Source organism: Hylobates moloch, unplaced genomic scaffold (genome assembly GCF_009828535.3).
Source record: "Hylobates moloch isolate HMO894 unplaced genomic scaffold, HMol_V3 SCAFFOLD_16, whole genome shotgun sequence".
Taxonomy (NCBI): domain Eukaryota; kingdom Metazoa; phylum Chordata; class Mammalia; order Primates; family Hylobatidae; genus Hylobates; species Hylobates moloch.
Window position 1 is genome coordinate 12,708,153 of NW_026652291.1, and position 21,497 is coordinate 12,729,649.

Below are 21,497 nucleotides of genomic sequence, written 5' to 3' on the forward strand. Positions count from 1 at the left end.
TGGGGGGAAAAACACACAAAAAACACAACCCAGAAAATACATGAAGTACTGTCTCCTGCCATTTTTATAATCCTAGTAACAAAAAGATATCAACTGGGATAGTCCCTGATCCAAACTGACACGTTTTGTTTCATATTTCAAATTTTTCTTTTTTTAATCTTAAAATGTCTTAGAGAATCAAATTAGAAATACTTTGTTAGATGCTGAGTGGGTAAAGTTGCCCTCCAGACAACATTAAGTCCCTGCTACAACTGTCTATTGACTAATAGTAGTCAATGATGTCTCCTTTGTTTACACCACACATTTGCAGAGAGTCTGCCCTTACACCAGTGGAGACAGATCCCATCACAGCAGATGAGAAACACCATCGGATCATATGATGACACATTCAATTTGCTTAACTCTAAAAGAAATAGAGGACTGGGGGGAGGGGGACACCTAATCTAAAGACCTTAAAGGGTGAAACAAATGGCACATGGATATATATGTAAAAACTGCACATTGTCAAGTATAATAATTAAAAAAAAAAAAAAAAAAATTCTCATACAAAAAAAAAAAAAAAAAAAGAAATAGAGGACTGATTAACTACCATGGGTTTGGCTCCCAAAAGAATTTTCTTCAGTGGTTTTGATGGTGGTTACACTGGGGTTCACAGAACTGACACTTGATGTCCGAGAGCTCTGAAAGACAGGTGTCTTGACTTTTTCCTTTTTGATTTCCACCCTCCCGGTAGGCTCCTTCTGTGAACTATTAAGAAAATCAAACAGCAGCTCATCATCAGGTTCTGACTTTTTTCTTCGCACAAATTGGGATGAAGGCCTAGGAACAGATGCATTTTCAACAGGATGAGAGGCCTCTACTGGTGTCCGAGATCCTACTTTCACATTTGCAGTGCCGGCTAAGATGGTGGCTTTTTGATTTCGAATGTTATCAGCTGCTGATGAAATATACGTAGATTTAGGTCCAGTCTGATATGTCAAATCTGTATTTTGCTGGTGAAGTTCAGTATAGTCAGTATTTTTGCTATATGCGTTGCTGGCATTGTCTTTCCTACTGAGAGCTGTTGCAGCCCCTTGATCAACTCGGTTTAAAAGATCTTCTGCCTTTCCAGCAAGATCAACAAACCAAGACATGATGGCAGCAGGATAATCCTATTGGCAAATCTGTAAAAAGGACATAAAATGACCAGTGTGGCATAATGGCAGAGTATGATAAATGGTTAAGACCAGACTCTGGAGTCAGGTAGTCCTGGGTTGAAATCCTAACCCTACCTTTTACTAGCTAGGTAACCTTGAGCAAACTACTTAAATAAGGCTGAGAAATCTTATCTAGAAAATGGGGGGGAAAGTGTACTTACCTTATAGGATGGTTTTATGATGAAATAATATATAAAAAACACTTTGCAAAATGCTTGGCACATAATAAGCACTAATTTTAGTGGCTGCTATTTACCATTATTACAACTACCACTACTGTTTTATTATTACTATTTTAATGAAGGGCAAATCTTAATGTAGCAAAAGCATCTGTTATGGGCTGAATTGCATCCCTCCAAATTCCTTTATCTAAGTCCTAACCCCTAGACCTCAGAATGTGACTGTTTTTGGAGATAGGATCTCTAAAGGGATAATTAAAATGAGTCATTAGGGTGGGCCCTAATCAAATATAACTGGCATGTCCTTCTAAGAGGAGGAAATTTCAACACAAACAGGCATACAGAAAGGACAGAGGGAGAAGGCAGACATTTGCAAGCAAAAGAAGTAGGCCTCAGAAGAAACCAACTCGGCCAAAAACTTGATCTTGGACTTCAAGTCTTCAGAACTGAGAGAAAATAAACTTCTGTTGGCCCAGCCAATCAATCTGTGGTACTTTGCTACAGCAGCAAATTAATACAACATCCAAACAGCAAATAACCAATATGGCAAAATTCCAGTACAACAAATAAAAATAAAATTCACTGAAGTTTGTTTTAAAGTGCTAAAACTTGAAAAAACATTTCCGTTAAATACAAAAGCTATCTTAATGTTAAACTGCAGCACTATTACATATAATTCAGGTGTGCACATAATTTGTCTAAAGTACATGTTCAATAATTCAAATACTCAATACCTACCATGTGCACATTAAGCTAAGTCCAGAATAAAAACCAAAATTGCATAACCGCTCATTCCATACATATATTTGAGTACTTATTGTGTGCCACAATACATCAAAGTAATGAAGGTACAGAAAGGCTCTATAATAAAGTCCACAACCATTTCTAGAATGTGCACGTTGTTCCTTTTGCCAAGAACACTTTCATGGTTAACTTTCTTGTTCTTGGTCTTCACTCAAATGTCATCTGCTTCAGAGTTCTCCTTTCCATCTAAGTTAGGTCAATCATTATCTGCACATACCCTATTCTTTTGCTTCACAGCCCTTCATGTTTTATAATTACGTATTTTTTTAACATGCTTCTTGTTCTTGGGGAAAGGGGGGCAGTGGCTGGATAAAGATTATGTCTGTTTTGCTCACCAATGAATTCCCAGAGTCTAGCACACAGTAGGCACTCACAAATACTGCTGAGTGGAATTTTTATATGACTGATGCTGTACACAGGTACACACGTATCTTTTATCATATGTAATTTTCACAGCCACATTATGTGGTAAACAGCAATATCCTTTTTTTAAAGCAAATGTGGAAAGGGTTTAGAAAGATCCCAGAGTTTAGACAGCAGCTCAGATACTCAAGTCTAAGTCACCCTAGTGCCAAACCCACCTTTTAACCCTTGCCTCCCTATACCATACAGCTCAAAATCTTAAAAACCTCAAGAAGAAACTCATCCTTTAAATCTGTTCTTTACACATGTGACTATTACATGCCTATGTATTTCGGAGTTTATAAAAAATCAAATGAAAATGGAGATGAAATGCTCTGTAACATACAGAACACCATACAGGCCAGGCACCGTGGCTCACGCCTGTAATCCCAACACACTGGGAGGGCACTTGAGGGCAGGAGTTTGAGACCAGCCTGGGCAACATGGCATGACCCTGTCTCTACAAAAAAAAAGTAATAAAAAATCAAAACACACTCATTAATTCTTTATATTTTGCCTCCCATTTTAAAATTAATTGGGCTTTAAAACATACCATGCAATTGCTACTAATGTTGCAATTAATGTTGATTACCTAATTAAATACTTGGGCCCTGGGCAAACATCTCAAAGACACAAAGGACTTCAGAGGCACCCGTCAATTCCCCCGGCACTGCCCAGGGGCAGAGAGAGTGCGTGGGATGGGGATGGGTCTGCAGAGGGCGGTGGCAGGGCCTGCTTCGAAGGCCAGGCGTCAGCACAGAGGGAGGGAGGCTGGAGGTCAGTCGGTCAGGCCCAGTCGGCAGAGCCCTGGGGTCTGTCAGTTTGGGGAATCTCAGGTAAGCGAGTAGAGACCCCCACTCCGCTCCCCACCCATCTCGTTCCGTGCGGGAAGAACGGCCAGGCCAGGCAGGGGTCAAGAGAAAGGAAGACAGAGGAGGGCTGTAAACGACGTTGGCTGAAGCCCAAGGAGTCTCTCCAGTTACCCTCCTCAGCCCCCAACAGGGCGAAGACCAGCGCGACCCGAAAGAAGACGGAGACCAGGGTCTCCCCTGAAGGGACTGCGCCCCCGCTCCTAGGACCGTTAATACCCCCGTCTCGTCCAGTGGGCCCTCGCCTCCGCCTCACCTGAGGACTCCGGAGAGGCTGCACCACGACCTAGTCGCCGTTCTGGGCCGCGCCCCCTCGGCGGCTGGCCGGGAGGGGGCCCAAGCTGAGCAAACCTCCTCCCCGACCAGCCGGGGCCCTGGACCGCTTCCGGGAGACGTGGAAGGGGCGCGAGGACCCCAAAACAGAGTGGCTTTCGAGCTGCCTGCACGGCAGGGAGCCGAGAACAGCCTCCTGCAGGCGACTCAGGCGGTGGCGCCGGCGGCTACGGGGTCCTCGCGCATGGCCACGCCCCTTTTCCGCCCGCGGCAAGAACAGGCGCGGCGCAGGGCCTGCGTGCGTGTGACGTGGCTCGCCGCCGGTGGACGGCCCGCACGCGGCTAGCACAACGTGAAATGCCACACCCACAAAGGGCGGGGCCTTACTGCGGGCCACGTGGGTGACCGAAGGCGGTGCCCAGCCTGGAAGGAACGCGAGGTCTGAGTTGGGCGGGGCTTGAGACCCGGGTGCACCGGCTAGACTTCGTGTTTCTCCCTTTCCTCACCATCTCCCCTAAGTTTTACAGACGAGAATGCCAGAGGTCCACGGCAGAAGGTGGAAATAAGAAAACATGATCCGGATTGCATGGCGCTTACTTTATAGTGGCAGAGACAGATACTACATAACAGTGAATGGACAAGACAATTTCAGGGCGTTACCAGAGTTGTAACGACAAGAAAACGGGGAAAAGTGACTGGAGGCACGGGAGGTACTTTAAATCAGGTGGTCAGGGAAGGTCTCTCTGAGAAGATGATATTTGAGCTGAGACCCAAAGGATGGAAAAGGCAGTACTGTGGTTATGTTATGCATACAGTTCATTGACTATCTGAAATAAGTCTAAAATCCACATTCACTAATTCAAATACTCAGCACCCACTATGTGTACAGGATTGGGCTAACTTGGCCCTAATGACAAGCCTACAACACAGTTCCAAGTCTCAAATCTTTGAGTTGAGGAAAGTAAGGCTCAAACAGTTTAAGTAACTTGTCTAAGATCATCTGTCCTAAAAAGGAGTCCACATTACTCTAAAGCCTGTGCCCCGTAGACTCAAAGCTTTATTGTCTCCAAATTAAATATTGGAAGTAATTACAGCTCCTGCTTTTCTTGCTCTCAGGTGAGGTTTAGCCCAGTATGGTGAAGAGAAAAATTTTCAGCAGCACCAGGAGGTGGTAATCATCATAATGGCATCTAACATTTATCAAACCTTTTATTAAGTGTAGAATACTGTGTTAAGCATTGCCTGTGCCTCACCTCATTTTAATCTCATGCATAAGGAAGGTACTATTATTCTCTGGTAGGTGGTATTGTTGTTCCTAACTATTAAGTTGCTTTTCCAGTTAAGGATTACACATCATCGCCCGTTGCCATGCGACTGCAGTGTGTCCTGTAGGAGGAGCATTCTTTCCAGCCTCACTGATGTCAGGCTTGATTGTATGATCTTCTTTTGGCCAATGAAATAGGAGCAGGGGGTCTTTCTGAGCAGAAGTATTAAGAGTTATTACGTATTTCAACCAGAGAAATTTTTCCTTTCATGAGAATAGTCTGTGTCAGATGGGGCTGCTCTTTCAGCCTTGGTCCTGGAAGAAAAAGGTGATGTGAAGCAGCTCACATCTGAGATGTCACATGAGTGAAATATAAACTTTTGCTGTTATAAGTCACTGAGATTTAGGGTTGTTTTTTACACAGCCCTACCTAATAAAATCAAACTACTATTAATATATTAAGCCGTTTTACAGATGAAGACAATGAGATTCAATGAGGTTTAGTTATTTGCCCATGGTCACATAGAAGCAGAAGTAGAACAACTGGGATTTAAACTTGGGTCAGTGTGACTCTAGAAACAGTGTTTTAATTGTCGAAGGGATGAGAATGAAAGAAGTTGAGGAGGAACCAATCTTCCACTGTATTGGATGAAACCTGACCTGAGAGGAAGAAAAGCAGGAGCTGTAATTACTCCTAATATTTAATTTGGAGACAAAACTTTGAGTCTAAGGGCACAGGCTTCAGAGTAATGTGGACTCCTTGTTAGGACTGATGATCTTAGACAAATTACTTAACCTGTTTTTTGGGGGTTTTTTTGTTTGGTTGGTTGGTTGGTTGGTTGGTTTTTTGAAATGGAGTCTTGCTCTGTCGCCCATCCTAGAGTGCAGTGGTGCGCTCTCGGCTCACTGCAACCTCCGCCTTCCAGGTTCAAGTGTTTCTCCTGCCTCATCCCCCTGAGTAGCTGGGACTAGAGGCGTGTGCCACCATGCCTGGCTAATTTTTTGTGTTTTTACTAGAGACAGAGTTTCACCATGTTGGCCAGGCTAGTCTCAAACTCCTGACCTCAAGTGATCTGCCTGATCAGCCACCCGAAGTGCTGAGGTTACAGGCATGAGCCACTGTGCCCAGCCCTTGTTTGAGCCTTACTTTCCTCAACTTGAAGACTAGGGACCATGTTGTAGGCTTGTCATTAGGGCCAAATTAGCCTGATCCTGTGCACATAGTGGGTCCTGAGTATTTGAATTATTGAATGTGGATTTTAGACTTAATTCACATATTCCAAAAAATGGCAATAGGCAGGCCCCAAAAAAGAGTGTTTCAAGAATTCCCACATATACCCCCTAAGAGGTCAGCATATAGATGCCTGCCATGCATACATTATTGGGGCCAGGGTGGATTAGCCAGAGAAACAGAGAGAGGCTACAACCTTGCCCAATGGGTCAGAAAATTTGCCCTTTTCTTCCCGTCTCCTCCCTGCCCTAATGCCACCAGTGGAGCTAAAGCCTAGAAAAGAAAGGGCAAGAAGGAAGTCTCTAGTGCTGTAGTGCAACCAAGCTAGTCTGCTGCAGATATCAGGGGAAAGAACTTTGAATAGAGCTTAAGGATGAAGTTTTAAACAAATGCGGCTATACTGTGACTTCTGGAATGGCAGAGTAAGGAATTCAGCAAATTCTCTTCCCCAAAAAACAATGATGAAATTGGACACAATTGTGAAAAACAACCATTTCAAATTCCTGGAAATCCACCACAGGTATAACATAAATTAAAATGCATTTATTCAAGAAAAACTATTAAACTTTGGGTAACAACAGTGAGAATCTGTGACACGTTACCATGGGGAAATTCCCAATCCCTCTCCTCCAGTTACATGGGAATAGTTCTGTCAGGGCTGCGTAGATGTGAAAACCAGCAGTTTTGCTGCCAGAGGGGGCTGACTTGGTAAGGAGTGGTGCCAGAAAAACCCCATGGCCAAGGAGAAAGGTTGATTGGGAATGCCAACATCACAATTACCTGGGCTGCAAGACTGGTTGAGCAAACAACTGATTAGAAAGCCTGCTGGAAGTTTAGCAGTGAGATCCAGGGAATCAGATAGCCATAGTGGGCTTTGGCGATGTGCTTATGGTCTGGAAGGCTGTGTCAGTTCAGGAGAGTCTGGCAAAAGCCCCAGCCATCTACTCAACCCTGGCGGAACATGAAGCCTTGCACAGAGGCAGAGGAGACACAGGAAAACAAAAGCCGGGGAAGCCTTGCAGAGATGCAGAGGAGACACAAGAAAACTCAGCAAAACAAAAGCCAGAGCAGTCTTGTAAATTGCCTGAATTTTGAATGTTCTTCAACCCATTTAGATGACACAGGTCCATCAAGAAAGGGTAGAAGTCTTACTGGCTTGAGGTGTCTAATTACCACATCTGATCAATCATTGACTAAATTCTAAGCTATGTTGACCTTGGTGAAAACCTTAGAAAACCAACCTTAGAAATAAACGTAAAAGAGAAAAAAATAAAACTGAGCAGAAACATCAATGTCAACACACTATGGAAGAGAAACTATGCAGAATTAGTCCAGGCAAGTCACAAAACAAATGTATAAACTAAGAAAAACAACAAAAAACACCGTCTGAGAGGCACATCAAAACACAAGAGTTGCTACACTATATTATCTAAATTGTCCAGTTTTCAATTAAAAAAAAGCAGACATGCAAATGAACAGAAAAATTGACCATACACAGAGGTGAAAATCAATATAAATGTTGTGCGATGTTGGACTTAGCATTTAAGGACTTCAAGGAAGTTACTCAACCGTGAGATCAAGTCTCACACAGCACATCTACTCTATTTTAAAAAAAAGAGAAAAAAAATATGTCCAAAGAACTAAGTGAAAATATGACAGCCAGCTGTGGCAGCTCACACCTGTAATCCCAGCACTTTGGGAGGCCAAGGCAGAAGGAATGCTTGAGCTCAGAAGTTCAAGACCAGCTTAGGGAACATAGTGAGACCCAGGCTCAAGCAATCCAAAAACAAAAACAAAAAAATTACAACAATGCTTCATAAAATAGGGAATATCAGTAAAGAGATAGGAATTATTTTAAAAATCAATGGAATTCTAGAATTGAAAAGTACAATAAGTAAAAAATAAAAAATTTCACTAGAGGAGCTCAATGCAAATTTGAGTGGGCTGAAGAGACAATTAGAAAACTTGAAGATAGATCAATAGAATTTGTCCAATCAGTATAAAGAAAAAAGAATAAAAAATGAGGTGATTCTCAGAGATCTGTGTGACATCATCAAATATGCCAACATGCATGTAATGGGAATTTCAGAAGGAGAGAAGGATTGGGAGGAGGGGGGATATTTGAGGAAAAAAATGGCCAAAAACTTTACAAGTTTGATGAAAACATTAATCTGTACATCTAGGAAGCTCAATGATCTTCAAATAGGACAAACACAAGAACATTCAACCTGGCACATAACAGTCAAGCTGTTGAAAGACAAAATCTTAAAAGCTGTAAGAGGAAAATGACTCATCAAAGATAGAGAAAAACAAGAATAACAGCTGACTTCATATCAGAAACAATGAAGGAAGAAGGCAGTAGGATAACATATGTAGAATCCTAAAGGGGAAAAAAACTATCAACCAAGAATTCTATTTCCAGAAAAACTATTCTTCAAAAATGAAGGCTACGTAGAGACATTCCCAGATAAACAGAGAGTGAGAGAAGTTGTGGCTAGTCCTATAAGACTTGCCCTATAAGAAATAATAAAGAAAATTATTCAACCTGAAAGGAAATGACACCAGGTGGTAATTCAAATCTGCATAAAGAAATTAAACAGAGCAGAGTGTTAAATACTGAAACAAGTCTGTTCTAATTACTAAAAGTGGCTGAAAATTATGGAAGCAGGCAAGATGTCATCAAGGAAACTATGGCTCAGAGGAAAAAATGGGAATTGATATAAATATCTTTGAGAATTACTGAAAGAAATTAAACCATTTCCTGTCAGGGCCCCCAGTGAGTTGAGGCTACCTAATAAGCAATTAAACTAATATCTCAGAGTGTTTCCCTCCTCCAGCAGTGGAAACATAAGCTCCTTTTTGGGAGTGACTCCTCTTCTGAGTCTCCCACTTAACTGGGATCACAACTGATATACTCTTTCTTCTACCCTATACTTCTTCATAACATTTACACGATTGTAATTATATCAGGGAGGGCAGGGACAGTGTCTGTCTTGTCTATGGCTGTTCCAACAGAACCCAGCAAAGGACATGGCACAAGAAGTTACTCCTACATATTGAATAATGAATGGATAATAATGTTTGATAAATTGCGATAGCATGGAAAAGAGGCAGAAATCAGATGAACTGGTTTTTATTTGGCTGTTAATTACCCCCAAGTAACTTAATCTTTCTGACCCTCAATTTTATTATCAGGAAAAAAGACTGTACTCAACTAGAATATATCTAGGCTAGAAAGTAGGAAAACCTTGGTTCTAACTGTGATTCTCTAGTTTCTAGCTATGGGAACTTGAGCAAACCTCTTCTCTTCCCAGGCATCATTTATTAAATGAAGATATTGAACTAGAATTAGGGATCACAAGTCTGCAGCCTCAATTAATTGCTTTCGTTCTGTTTGTTTTGTTTTGGTCACAGCACAGTGTTTAATTTCACTCTGTTGCTCAGGCTGGAGGGCAGTGGTGCAGTCTTGGCTCACTGCAGCCTCAACCTCCTGGGCTCAAGTGATCATCCCACCTCAGCCTCCCAAGTAGCTAGGACTACAGGCACATGCTACCATGCCTGGCTAATTTTAATATTTTTTTGTAGAGACAGGGTTTCACCATATTAACCAGGCTGGTCTTGAACTACTGAGCTCAAGCAATCCACCCACCTTGGCCTCTCAAAATGCTGGGACTACAGTTATGTGCCACAGTGCCTGGCCAAAATGAAGAATTTCTGTTCATAAAAATTAAAAGAATGAAAGGAAAGCCACAGACTGGGAGAAGGCATTTACAACACATATATCTGACAAAGGACTTATATCTAGAATATAATGCACTCTTACAAATCAAAATTTTAAAAAATCCACCTAATAAGAATGAGCTAATAAATAAACACTTTGCAAGAGAAAATATCCAAAAGCACATGAAAAGGTGTTCCACATTATTAGTCATCAGAGAAATGTGAATTAAAATTATAATGAAATACATTTGCATACCCACCAGAATGGCTAAAATGTAAAAAGATGGAAAATTCCAGGTACTGATGAGGACATAGGGCCACTGGAACAGGCATACATTTCTGAGAGGAGTGTAAGTGATAGGACCACTTTGGAAAACATTGGCTATATCTGCTAACATTAAACAGAGGCCTACTCTATGACCTAGCATAGATTTACCCTATGAGTCAGTAATTCTGCTCAGGAGAAATGAATGCAAGTATCCACCCAAAGACATTTATTTACAAGGATGTTCAAAGCAGCTTTATTCATAATAACGCAAACTGGAAACAACCCAAATGGTAATAAACTGGTGAACAGATTACAAAATTGTGGTATAGCTCTACAACACGATACTTCATACCAATGAAAAACAAGAAACTGCAACACCATAGATGAAACTCATAGGTATAATTTTGACTTAAAAGAAGCCAGTCCAAAAAGACTATAATTCTATTTCTCTGCAGGTCAAGAACAGGCAAAGCGAATTTGTGATTACAGAAGTTATAATAAGGCCAGGCATGGTAGCTCACGCCTGTAATCTCAACACTTTAGAAGGCTGAGGCAGGAGGATCACTTGAGCCCAGGAGTTCAAGACCAGCCTGGGCAATGCAGGAAGACCCCATCTCTACAAAAAAATTTTTTAATTAACCAGGCATGGTGGTGTGTGCCTGTAGTCCCAGCTACTCAGGAGGTTGAGGTAGGAGGATTTGCTTGAGCCCAGGAGTTTGAGGTTGCAGTGAGCCGTGATTGCGACACCACACTCCAGCCTGGGTGATGGAGTGAGACTCTCTCTCAAAAAAATAAAATTAAAAAAAAGAAAAGAAAAGAAGAAGTTATAGTATCAGTTATCTCTTGGGAGGGCAGATATTGACTGGGAGTGGTCAAGGTGGAGGTGCTCATAGTCTTCTACATCTTAACACTGGTATTGATTATAGGTGTAGATACATATGTAAAAATCCATCCAACACTATACTTAACAGTTGTTTACACATATCATGTTATACTTAAAACAATTTCAAAAAAATACATACCTTTAAGAAGGCAGTTCCACTTTTAAGAAATTACCCTACAGATATACTCACACTTATGCAAAATGACATATATGAAGTTATTAATTACAGTGTTGCTTATAACGGCAAATAACAAGTTAAATGTTAATTGATTTAAAAGTCTTGGTACATTCTTTCAGTGGAATATTATGTGGCTGTTTTTAAAAAGAAACAGGATCTCTTATGCAAGGATATGAAAAAAACTCCAAGATCTTAAGAATATATGTTAAATTAGAAAAAAACACAAAAGGAAAATAATGGTGTATATAGTGTGATTTTGTAATTGCCTGACGGGTTCTTCTTGCCCACTGCACAGATTTACTGAGACAGCAGTATTGCAGTAGAGAAAGAGTTTAATTAACACAAGGCCAGCCAAGTGGAAGATGGGAGCTTATTACTTGAAATTAGTCTCCCTGAAAATTTGGAGGTGAGGGTTTCTTAAGGATAGCTTGGTGGCCTGGGGTCTAGGGAAGGAAGGCTGTTGACTGGTTGGATTGTGGATGAAATCATACAGGGTCAAAGCTATTGTCTTGTGCTTAGTCATTTCCTGGGTGGATCACAAGAGCAGTTGAGCCAGTTTCTTGGTATGGGTTACAGGTCCAGGTGGCACTGAGAGGAGTTAGCCAGCTTGCCTTAGGTAGACAGCAAGGGAAGAGTCCCCAGAGAGCCCCCAACCCACAGGGGATGACCTGTCTTATCCCCACATAACAGAAAAAGCAGCCTGGGAAAAAAATCAAGCTGCAAGCAACAATAAGGGAACTAGCACAGAGGGTTGTGCCTGGAGACATGCCTGAGGCTGCACAGATAGGAGAACTTCCAGCCCATTCAGATAAAAACTTGCACAAACCTCTGGCTCACTCAGATAAGGGAACAAGGCCTGACATAGAAATGCCTTTGTTCTTTTCATAATCAGTGGGCTCCTGGGAAAAAGTTTCTTCTCCTTTTTTGGGCATGAACACAGTGGGCTCTGGTGGGTTCTGGTGGGCACTTTCCTTTCCTTTTTGGATTGTGAGACTGGCCTCTATGAATCATCACTTCAGCCCCTGATTGGTCCCAGGCCAAGGTCCTTGGGCCAAGCTGAATCACTTTCTCCAAGATAGCCCACAGACTAAGCACATTCCTTCCCCTTCCCAGTTTATAAAGTCCCTGGACCCCAGCCTCATAGTGGGCAACCCATTCAGGCTTCCCTCTCTGCTGGCGGAGAGCTTTCGTCTTTCGCTTATTAAACTTTCGCTCCCACCTCACCCTTGTGTCTGTGCTCCTTAATCATCTTGGACATGAGATAAAGAACTCCGAGTGATACCTCACAGGAGAGATCACTACACTGTGGTGCGTTGGTGAGACTACACCACCACCAGCTGGTCCATCGGAATACAGGGTCTGAAAAATGCCATCAACACCAATCTCAGATTTTAACAATAGTGGTGGTGTCTACGGAGCAAATGGGGAGGTTACAAATATTGTGACCTCCAGAACAATGGCTAGTTATAGTTTAACTACACTTATATCTTAGCAGGTGTAGGCCCCTCCCATAATACTGATCTTACGGCCTTTCATTAGCTTTTCTTTTTTTAACTTTTTTTTAAATTATTGTTTTGTTTTGCTTTTTTGAGACAGGGTCTCACTCTGTTGCTCAGGTGAACGCAGTGGTACAATCTCGGCTCACTGCAACCTCTGCCTCCTGGGTTCAAACAATTCTCCTGCAACAGCCTCCTGAGTACCTGGGACTATAGGCGCCCACTGCCACACCTGGCTAATTTTTGTATTTTTAGTAGAGATGGGTTTTCGCCAGGTTGCCCAGGCTAGTCTCCAACTCTGGCCTCAAGTGATATGCCCACTTCGGCCTCCCAGAGTGCTGGGATTACAGGTGTGAGCCACTGCACCTAGCCAGCCTTTCGTTAGTTTTTAAAAGGTGGTTTTAGTCTCCAGAAAAGGAGGGGGTAGTTTACGGAAGGGATACTATCATCCTTGATTTAAGGTTAAATTATAAACTAAATTTCTCCAAGAGCCAGCTTGGCCTATGCTCAAGAATAAACAAGGATAGCTTGGAAGTTAGAAGCAAGATGGAATCAGCTATGTCAGATGTTTCTTACTGTCATAATTTTGCAAATGTGGTTGTACTGTCATTTGTGTAAAAATACTTTTTATAGGTAGAGTCTATGTCTTGAAGGACACCTTGTTTGCATCCAGAGAGGAGGGCTTAGCTAGGTAACAGGAGTGAGAGGAAGATTTATTTATTTATTTATTTATTTATTTATTTATTTTTGAGAGGGAGTCTTGCTCTGTTGCCCAGGATGGAGTGCAGTGGTGTGATCTCGGCTCACTGCAACCTCTGCCTTCCAGGTTCAAGCGATTCTCCTGCCTCAGCCTCCCAAATAGCTGGGACTATAGGAGTGAGCCACCACGCCTGGCTAATTTTTGTATTTTTAATAGCGACAAGGTTTCGCCATGTTGGCCAGGCTGATCTTGAACTCCTGACCTCAGATGATCCACCCGCCTTGGCCTCCCAAAGTTCTGGGATTACAGGCATGAGCCACCATGCCCAGTGGGTTTATTTTTTAATGTATCCTTCTTCGTAAGTACCCTCTGAACTCTGTACTATGAGAATCTTATTTTTGAAAGTAAATAACATTAACAAATTATTTTAAACTTTGAATACCCCAGGAGATAGAATGTATTCTCTATGTCTTCACAGCCCTGCCTCTGTGAATCCTTATACCCCACATTTAAAATATCTGTCCAGCCCCTGCAGGCTTCCTCTAGGGGCTTTGTGACCCTCACTAGAAGATTCCTGTGTCTTTCAGCTCCTTGGCGCTGTGATTCTACTTTGCACAGATCTCGAGAATGAAATTGTGAGCCTTTTTGTGCATTTTTATCTTCCAGCAGCAGAGGGCACTTAGTACTTAAAAATATGTACCTTATGTTTGTATGTATGTTGTATAATATCTAGACTGACAAGTAGCATGAGTATTGCTGTATCCTTTCTTTTATAGAGCACAGAGTGTAGTATTTTTATGAATTGACCTTGGATGACCCAAGGGGATTTCATATTCCTACACCTTTTTAGAAGTTCCCCAGATGTGACAGGCCAGTTCTGGTGTTTTCCATATTATCTGGGCTGCTAAACTGCTCCCAGGGATAAATCCCTTCACCCCTGAGCCTCTGATGAACCTCTTGGATCCCCCTCTCTCCCTATCCTCAGCTGCCCATGCCTTTGAAGAGCCCTCCAACCCCCATATGTCCCCACGTTGGTAGTGGGGCTAGGCAGAGAAAGCGCTTTATGTTGTCCTGGAAATAGCACAAGCCTGGGAGTAAACAAACTATGTTGTGCCTTGCTATGGTGTCATGGACAACCCTCTCAGGGCCTCAGTTGGTGGTTTATAAGGAGTATGTGGGTGATTGCTTCTTATGCCATAAAATTGTTTCTTTTTCTTTTTCTTTCTTTCTTTTTTTTTTTTTTGAGACGGAGTCTAGCTCTGTCGCCCAGGCTGGAGTGCAGTGGCGGGAACTTGGCTCACCACAACCTCCACCTCTCGGGTTTAAGCGATTCTCCTGCCTCAACCTCCCGAGTAGCTGGGATTACAGGCTCCTGCCGCCACGCCTGGCTAATTTTTGTATTTTTAGTAGAGACGGGGTTTCACCATATTGGCCAGGCTGGTCTCGAACTCCTGACCTTGTGATCCACCTGCCTTGGCCTCTCAAAGTGCTGGGATTACAGGCGTGAGCTACTGTGCCGCGCCAAAATTATTTCTTTAAAGTGCTAAATTGAACTAAATTTGGCCTGAGGATGCCTCTATACTTGAGTTCTTACATAAGGAACTGCAACCTAACTTGGCACATAAACTAACTGAAAGCCTAACTTAGGAGTATACTTTTGTAACAAAAGTCTCAGCCAATCATAGCAGCAGAGATTCAGTCAGTTACAGGTGGGCAACTGATCAGACCATGTCCAAATAAGGCCTCTCTCTCCAGCTCCATCTTAAACTGCTCTCCTCCTTACCCACATGCTCCAGCCATCCAGCCCTCAGGAACATGGGCCTTGCTATTCTCACTGCCTGGAAATTTACTCTCTGCACCCCTTATCTCCTACAGGGAGCAATCTAAGGGGCCAATGAGGAAACCACAATGTCTTTTATAATCCAGCCTCGGAAGTCAGAAACCAACGTTTCCACCATATTGTACTAGTTTCACAGACCATCCCCAATTCACTGTGGGAGGAGAATACAGAAGGGCATGTGTACCAGGAGGTGAGGATCTGTAGGGGCCATCTTGGGGCCAAAAATTACAGATAGTTGACAAGTAATGTCTGCGATTTGCTAGAAGATTATCTGGACTGGGGGAACTTGGTGAGGGTACAAATCAGACAAGACTGCTCATCATTGATCAACACTGAGTTTGGCTGATCATTACATATGGTCCTTTACACTGTGCTGCCTACGCTGCTACATATTTGAGATTTTTTGTAATAAAAAGTTAAAAACAAAAAAGACAATGTATATAGTGTGGGAGTTCACCTGTTCAGCCAGAGTGGAGCAACTGCTATTCCCAAACCCAAGTTCACCTTTTCACCAGGCCGTATAGAGTATCTGATACACACTTGCCTAGTTGGTCAGAATTAGCTAGAAGTGAACATAATTATTAAGAAAATAAGTTGCAGAAATACATGTATGATATAATAGCATTTATTTAAAACTTTTAAACCTATAAAATAATACTATATAATTTGTATAGATATTGAAATGCATATTAAGGGTATAAAAATTTACAGGAATAATAAACATTAATTTATTATAGTAGTTACTTCTGGATGGAGAAAGCAGGGACAGACGCCTTTAGAAATATGTTTATAATTTTTTAAGGGTAAGAAACAAAATATGGCATAATGTCATCACTTGATAAAGTTGGTGGTAGGTAAATGGGTGCTAGATATTCTATAGCTTTGTCTTTTTTGTTTGTTTGTTTTGAGAGGGGGTCTCACTCTGTCTCCCAGGCTGAAGTGCAGTGGCATGATTTCTGCTCACCGCAACCTCTGCCTCCCAGGTTCAAGTGATTCTCATGCCTCAGCCTCCTGAGTGGCTGGGACTACAGGTGCACGCCACCACACCTGGCTAATTTTTTGTATTTTTAGTAGAGACAGGGTTTCGCCACATTGGCCAGGCTGGTCTGGAACTCCTGACCTCAGGTGATCTGCCAACCTCAGCCTCCCAAAGTCCTGGGATTCCAGACATGAGCCACCATCCCTGGCCTATCTTTCTATTACTGATGGAGATTTGGGTTGTTTCCAGATTTGGAGTAATACTGATGGGAATATGATTATTCGTGTATCCTGATGCACATATGCATGAGTTTTCTTGGGTAAATGCCTGGGAATACAATTTCTGCATCTCAAGAAGAGTGCATTTTCAACTTGTCTTTGTAACGCAAAACCAGTTTCCAAATGGGTTGTCCCACTTTATGTCCCCACCAACATGTCTGCACGTATCACTTGCTCCATAACCTCACCAACATCTGCTATTGTCAGACTTTTTACTTTTTGCCAATCTGGTAGGTTTATAATAGGCATCTTGTTTGGGATCTTTAATTCACCTGAAATGGATTTTTTTGTATATTGAATGAGGTATTTCTTCCCTTCATTCAGTCTCTGCTCAAATGTCATTTTCTCAGAAAGGCTTCCCTGAATATTCTATATAATAAATTCCCCAGGGCTCCCATCTCTCATTCTCTATTCCCTTACCTGGTTTTATTTTTCATTAACTTCTGACATCGTATTCTACATTTATTTCTCTTACGTCATATTTATGTGGTTGAGTTATTTTTATTCTCTTGACAGATAGCAACTGTGGTCTAAAGGCTTTGAGCATATTCATTCTTTCAACTCACATTATAACCCTGTGAGGAACAGTCCTATGTGGTGAGTCCTATTATTAGCTCGATATTATAGATGAAGAAACCAAAGCCGGAGAGATTAACATGCTCAAAGCCACACAGCTGATAAGTGGCAGAGCCAGGCAATGGCACAGGGGCCGCTACTTATTTATTACCTTGTTCTCCATTAGAATATGAGCTCCAGAAGGATGAAAGCTTTGTCTGTTTTGCTTACCTCGGTGCCCGGAACAGTGCCTGGCACACAGGAGGTGTTCAGTACATACTTGTTGAATAACTTTGGCAAGCCCCAGTCTTAGTTCTCTCTTAGAGCTGAATGCCATATCTGACACTGATCTGCAGAGATGTAACAGGAGATTATTAAACCTAGCTGTTTCTCCTTCCCTTGCAAATCATATTGCCTTACGGTGCTTCCTCAATAAAGGTTAAGCCTGGGTCACCCAACCTCAGCATGATTCACATTTTAGGCTGCATAATTCTTGGCTGTGGGACACTGTCCTGTTTGTGCATTGGAGGATATTTAGCAGCATCCATGACCACTACCCACCAGACACTAGTAAGAAACCCCCTTCTCCCAGTTGTGACACTTAAAAATGTCTCCAGACATTGCCAGGTGACCCCTGGGGGACAAAATTATCCCCAGTTGAGAACCACTGAGCTAAACTTTCAAGTTTGTCTTTGGACATGGAATGTGGGTGGGGGGAGTATCAAAATGTCACAGAGAGGCCGGGTGTGGTGGCTCACACCTGTAATCCTAGCACTTTGGGAGGCCAAGGCAGGCGGATCACCTGAGGTCAGGAGTCCAAGAGCACCCTGGCCAACATGGCGAAACCCCATCTCTACTAAAAATACAAAAATTAGCCAGGGGTGGTGGTGTGCGCATGTAATCCCAGCTACTCTGGAGACTGAGGCAGGAGAATCGCCTGAATCCAGAGGGCCAAGGTTGCAGTGAGCTGAGATCACGCCAAGGCACTCCAGCCAGGGCGATAGAGCTAGACTACGTCTCAAAAAGAAAAACCCACGGAGGAGGGAAAGAGGGACAATATGATCTGGCGATTCTTGCATCCAGCAAGAGAAAGCTTCTTCGTCTTTCTGTGTTGGGGTGGTGGGTGGGAAAGGGAGGTCAAAGTGCAAGGCCCTTCTTTCCTCCTCCCCACCCCCAGGTTCAACTGTGAAAGGAGGAGTTCCTAGGCTGCACATAGGTGCTTAGAGAAGTCCTAGTACATAGGATTTTCTCTCCACTTCTCAGCACACAGGCCAGGAATCTGCAAGCCCCCCATAGCACAGGCCCACATTCAGGGGGTCATTAAGAAATGGCGGAGGAAAGTGCCTAGGCCGGCGTGCAGGTGTGATGGAGGGCAGCCGAGAGAGACCTACACACTCCAGAGTAGTTTGGAGAAGGTGGCTGAGGGTTTCTGGATCCTTGCAAAGCACAAAAGTTCAGAACAAATCTGTGGTGTGCAGCACAGTGCCAGCAGCAAGTCTCAGTGCAGCACCTTGAAACCCCACTTGGGACCAGCCAAGCAAGCACCAGGGCCCAGGAACTAGACCAGGCAAATCTCAAGATATCAGAGACCAGTAAACCTTGAAGAACAGCATGTGAGAAAGGGTCCTCTTCCCACTGCCACGAGGCTACAGAAGCCGACCCTGTCTCCAGATGCCATCTTGGAAAAGAGAAGTGGGAACAGGAAGTGCATTAGTCAGAATGCAGAGTCAGCTACCATGACAGAGACCAAAGTGACAGTGACATAAACAAGACAGAAGGTTTCTCTCTTGTGAAGCATCCAAGTGTTAGCAGTCCAGAGCTAATGGAGAAGCTCTTTAGTGTTGGAGACTCAGGTTCGTTCTCCCTTGAGCTCTTCCATTCCTAGACTGTTGGCTTCATCTGGTCTAAGATGGCTCCACACCATGGCACTTTCCAGGCAGCAACATAGAGACTATATGGATATTATCCTATTGGCTAGAACTGAGTCACATGGCTGTACCTGGCTTCAAGTGAGGCTGGGAAATATGGTCTTTAATTGGGAAGCCATGGGCCTGGCTAAAGCTCAGGAGTTCTACCATTAAAGGAAGTAAGGGGACTGCCAGGAAGACAGCCTGAAAGACGAATCCACTTTTCCAAAGGAATCTGAAGGAAAGTGATTTAAACCAGTGGAATCTGAGCTGTCTCTAAGTGGCAGCTTCAAGTCATCTCCTCCCTATGCCCTGGTCTTTCTCCCTACAATGGTGCTCCAGATCCAGAGAGCAGTTAAAGGAAATAGTGAAACACAATATCTTTTGCAGAGCTGAGGGTTACTTCACATATTTTTAACCCTTTTGAGAGAAAAAAACAGAGAACTGAGTAAAGTTTGAATTGCAGCTCCTCTGTTTCAGAGCACTCAGGCAGGCTGGCAGCTCCCTCTTGGGAGAATAGGAGGGGACAGGCCTCTGTCACCAGCATTAATGGTCGTCCCACAGTAGGTCTAAGGAGAGGCACATCAGCCTTCTAAGGAAGTCTCATGAGTATTCAACAAGTATCAGATGATGACAGAATAGGAGGAGGTTTACGGTAGGTAGGAGACAGGCCTGAAGTCAAAGACCCCACGAGCCCAATATTAAAATGATTTTCCCTCTTTGGTATTAGAGGAATAATAAGTGCTCTTGTTTCATTCTTAATACCAGCTCAGAACCTACTAGCAGAGTATTATTTTATCAGCCAATCTTCACGAAAATCTGTGAAGCAGGGACTATTATTATTCCCACTTTACAGATGAGAAAACGGAACCTCAGAGAAATTAAACAGGAATGACCCAACATCTCGAAGGGAGGTGAACCTGGAGAGCAGAGGAACTGAGCTGGGCTGGGGCTTTTCTTCCCTAAGGATACTATCGAACATGTTGCATCACCATCAAACATGGTGGAGTATGTTTCTTAGAAAGATGGAGGAAGAAATTCCTGGCAGGTTGTGGTAGCTGACGCCTGCAATCCTAGCATTTTGGGAAGCCAAGGCAAGAGAATTACTTGAGCCAGTATTTCCAGACCAGCCTGAGCAACACGGTGACACCCTGTCTCTATAAAAACACAAAAAAATTAGCAGGGTGTGGTGGCACATGCCTGTGGTCCCAGCTACTCGGGAGGCTGAGGCCAGAGGATCACTGGACTCCAGCCTGGGCAGCAGAGCAAGACCATGTCTCAAGAAAAAAGAGGAAGAAAAGAGGAAGAAATTCCTGACTGCTCTTAATACAGTTATTTTCCAAAAGGGAGACACTGAATTTATATGTGATATATATAATGATCGTGTGTGTGTGTGTGTATGTGTGTGTGTGTTGATAAATAGAAGGCTTATTGCAAAATCTGTGACCCACCCAAGGGAAGCCCACAGTTTTCAGACTCACTTCTAGCCACATTGTATGTCACCACCTCTGTTCTGTCTCCTTATACTTCCACTTTTCTCCCCTAAATCACTCTTAATGCAGAAACTTGTTCTTGGGAGGAAAAGACTTGACTCTGTGGAGTCAGGGTCAAGTGCAATGAGGTGTGTGCAGATTTTAGCTGCACAAATGGAGAAAAACATTAACAATTTTTTGTTTGTTTGTGTCAAGCAACACTGAGGACAATGAATTCCATATCTTTGCTAAGGTGAACTTCCATATAATATCTTGCAAGACAAATCAGGATATATTAATACTAGGAAGACAGGGACAGGCCATAGGAACTGTCAGAGGCCACTTCCCTAGATGCAAAGCTTGAGATGTGTTGCAAGTAAGTTATGGAGGGCATGCTCTCAGGAGAAACCGAGAGGTGGGGGAGGGAAATGGAAGAGGGCAAAGGAAGATGCTCTGTAAAAACGAAGCTCCAGGAGGAAGTGGGCCTCAGCCTGATCCCACAGGGAGCTCTGGAGCATGGCTGGTACCATAGAGATAGATCCTTCTGCCCAGAGGCAAGAAGTCTGAGCTGTTACAACCCCTGCATCCATCAGTCGTTGGCCAATGAGACAGGTGTAGCCTCCCAACCATCTCGTATGGAGGTTTGGGGGACAGCTTCCCACAACCAAGAGCAGAATGGGAACCAACCTGAGACGGGTGCGGAGTGAGCTCATAGCAGCCAACACCACAGCAGGGAAGAGGGAGTGCACCGGCCCAGGACAGGGGACCTGGGCAGGCCACCAAGAGCATTTTCTACAGTTGGAGCTATCACAAGAGATGCATGATACTAAAGGCACAGATCTATGATAGGTTTTTCGTTGCATTAACTATTCTATTTATTCATTTTTAAATGGATTTTATTTTCTAGAGCTGTTTGAGGTTCACAGCAAAATTGAGGGGAAAGTTCCATTTTTCTTAAACTCTGTTTAACACAGAGTTCCCATATTCCTCCTCCCACCCCCAG

General features: G+C 43.1%; 1 protein-coding gene across 1 annotated transcript in view; it reads right to left on the minus strand.

The window, feature by feature from the left end:
- The window catches only part of GOLGA5 (golgin A5), a 50,471-nt gene extending 46,537 nt beyond the window's left edge, over positions 1-3,934 (minus strand). Inside the window, exons 1-2 of the mRNA XM_032179830.2 lie at positions 3,707-3,934; positions 590-1,163 (exon numbers count right to left, since the gene is read on the minus strand). Of these exons, the coding sequence (XP_032035721.1) occupies positions 590-1,133 (544 nt within the window). The 5' untranslated portion in view covers positions 1,134-1,163; positions 3,707-3,934. The remainder of the gene's footprint in view (positions 1-589; positions 1,164-3,706) is intronic.
- Positions 3,935-21,497: the final 17,563 nt, after the last annotated feature.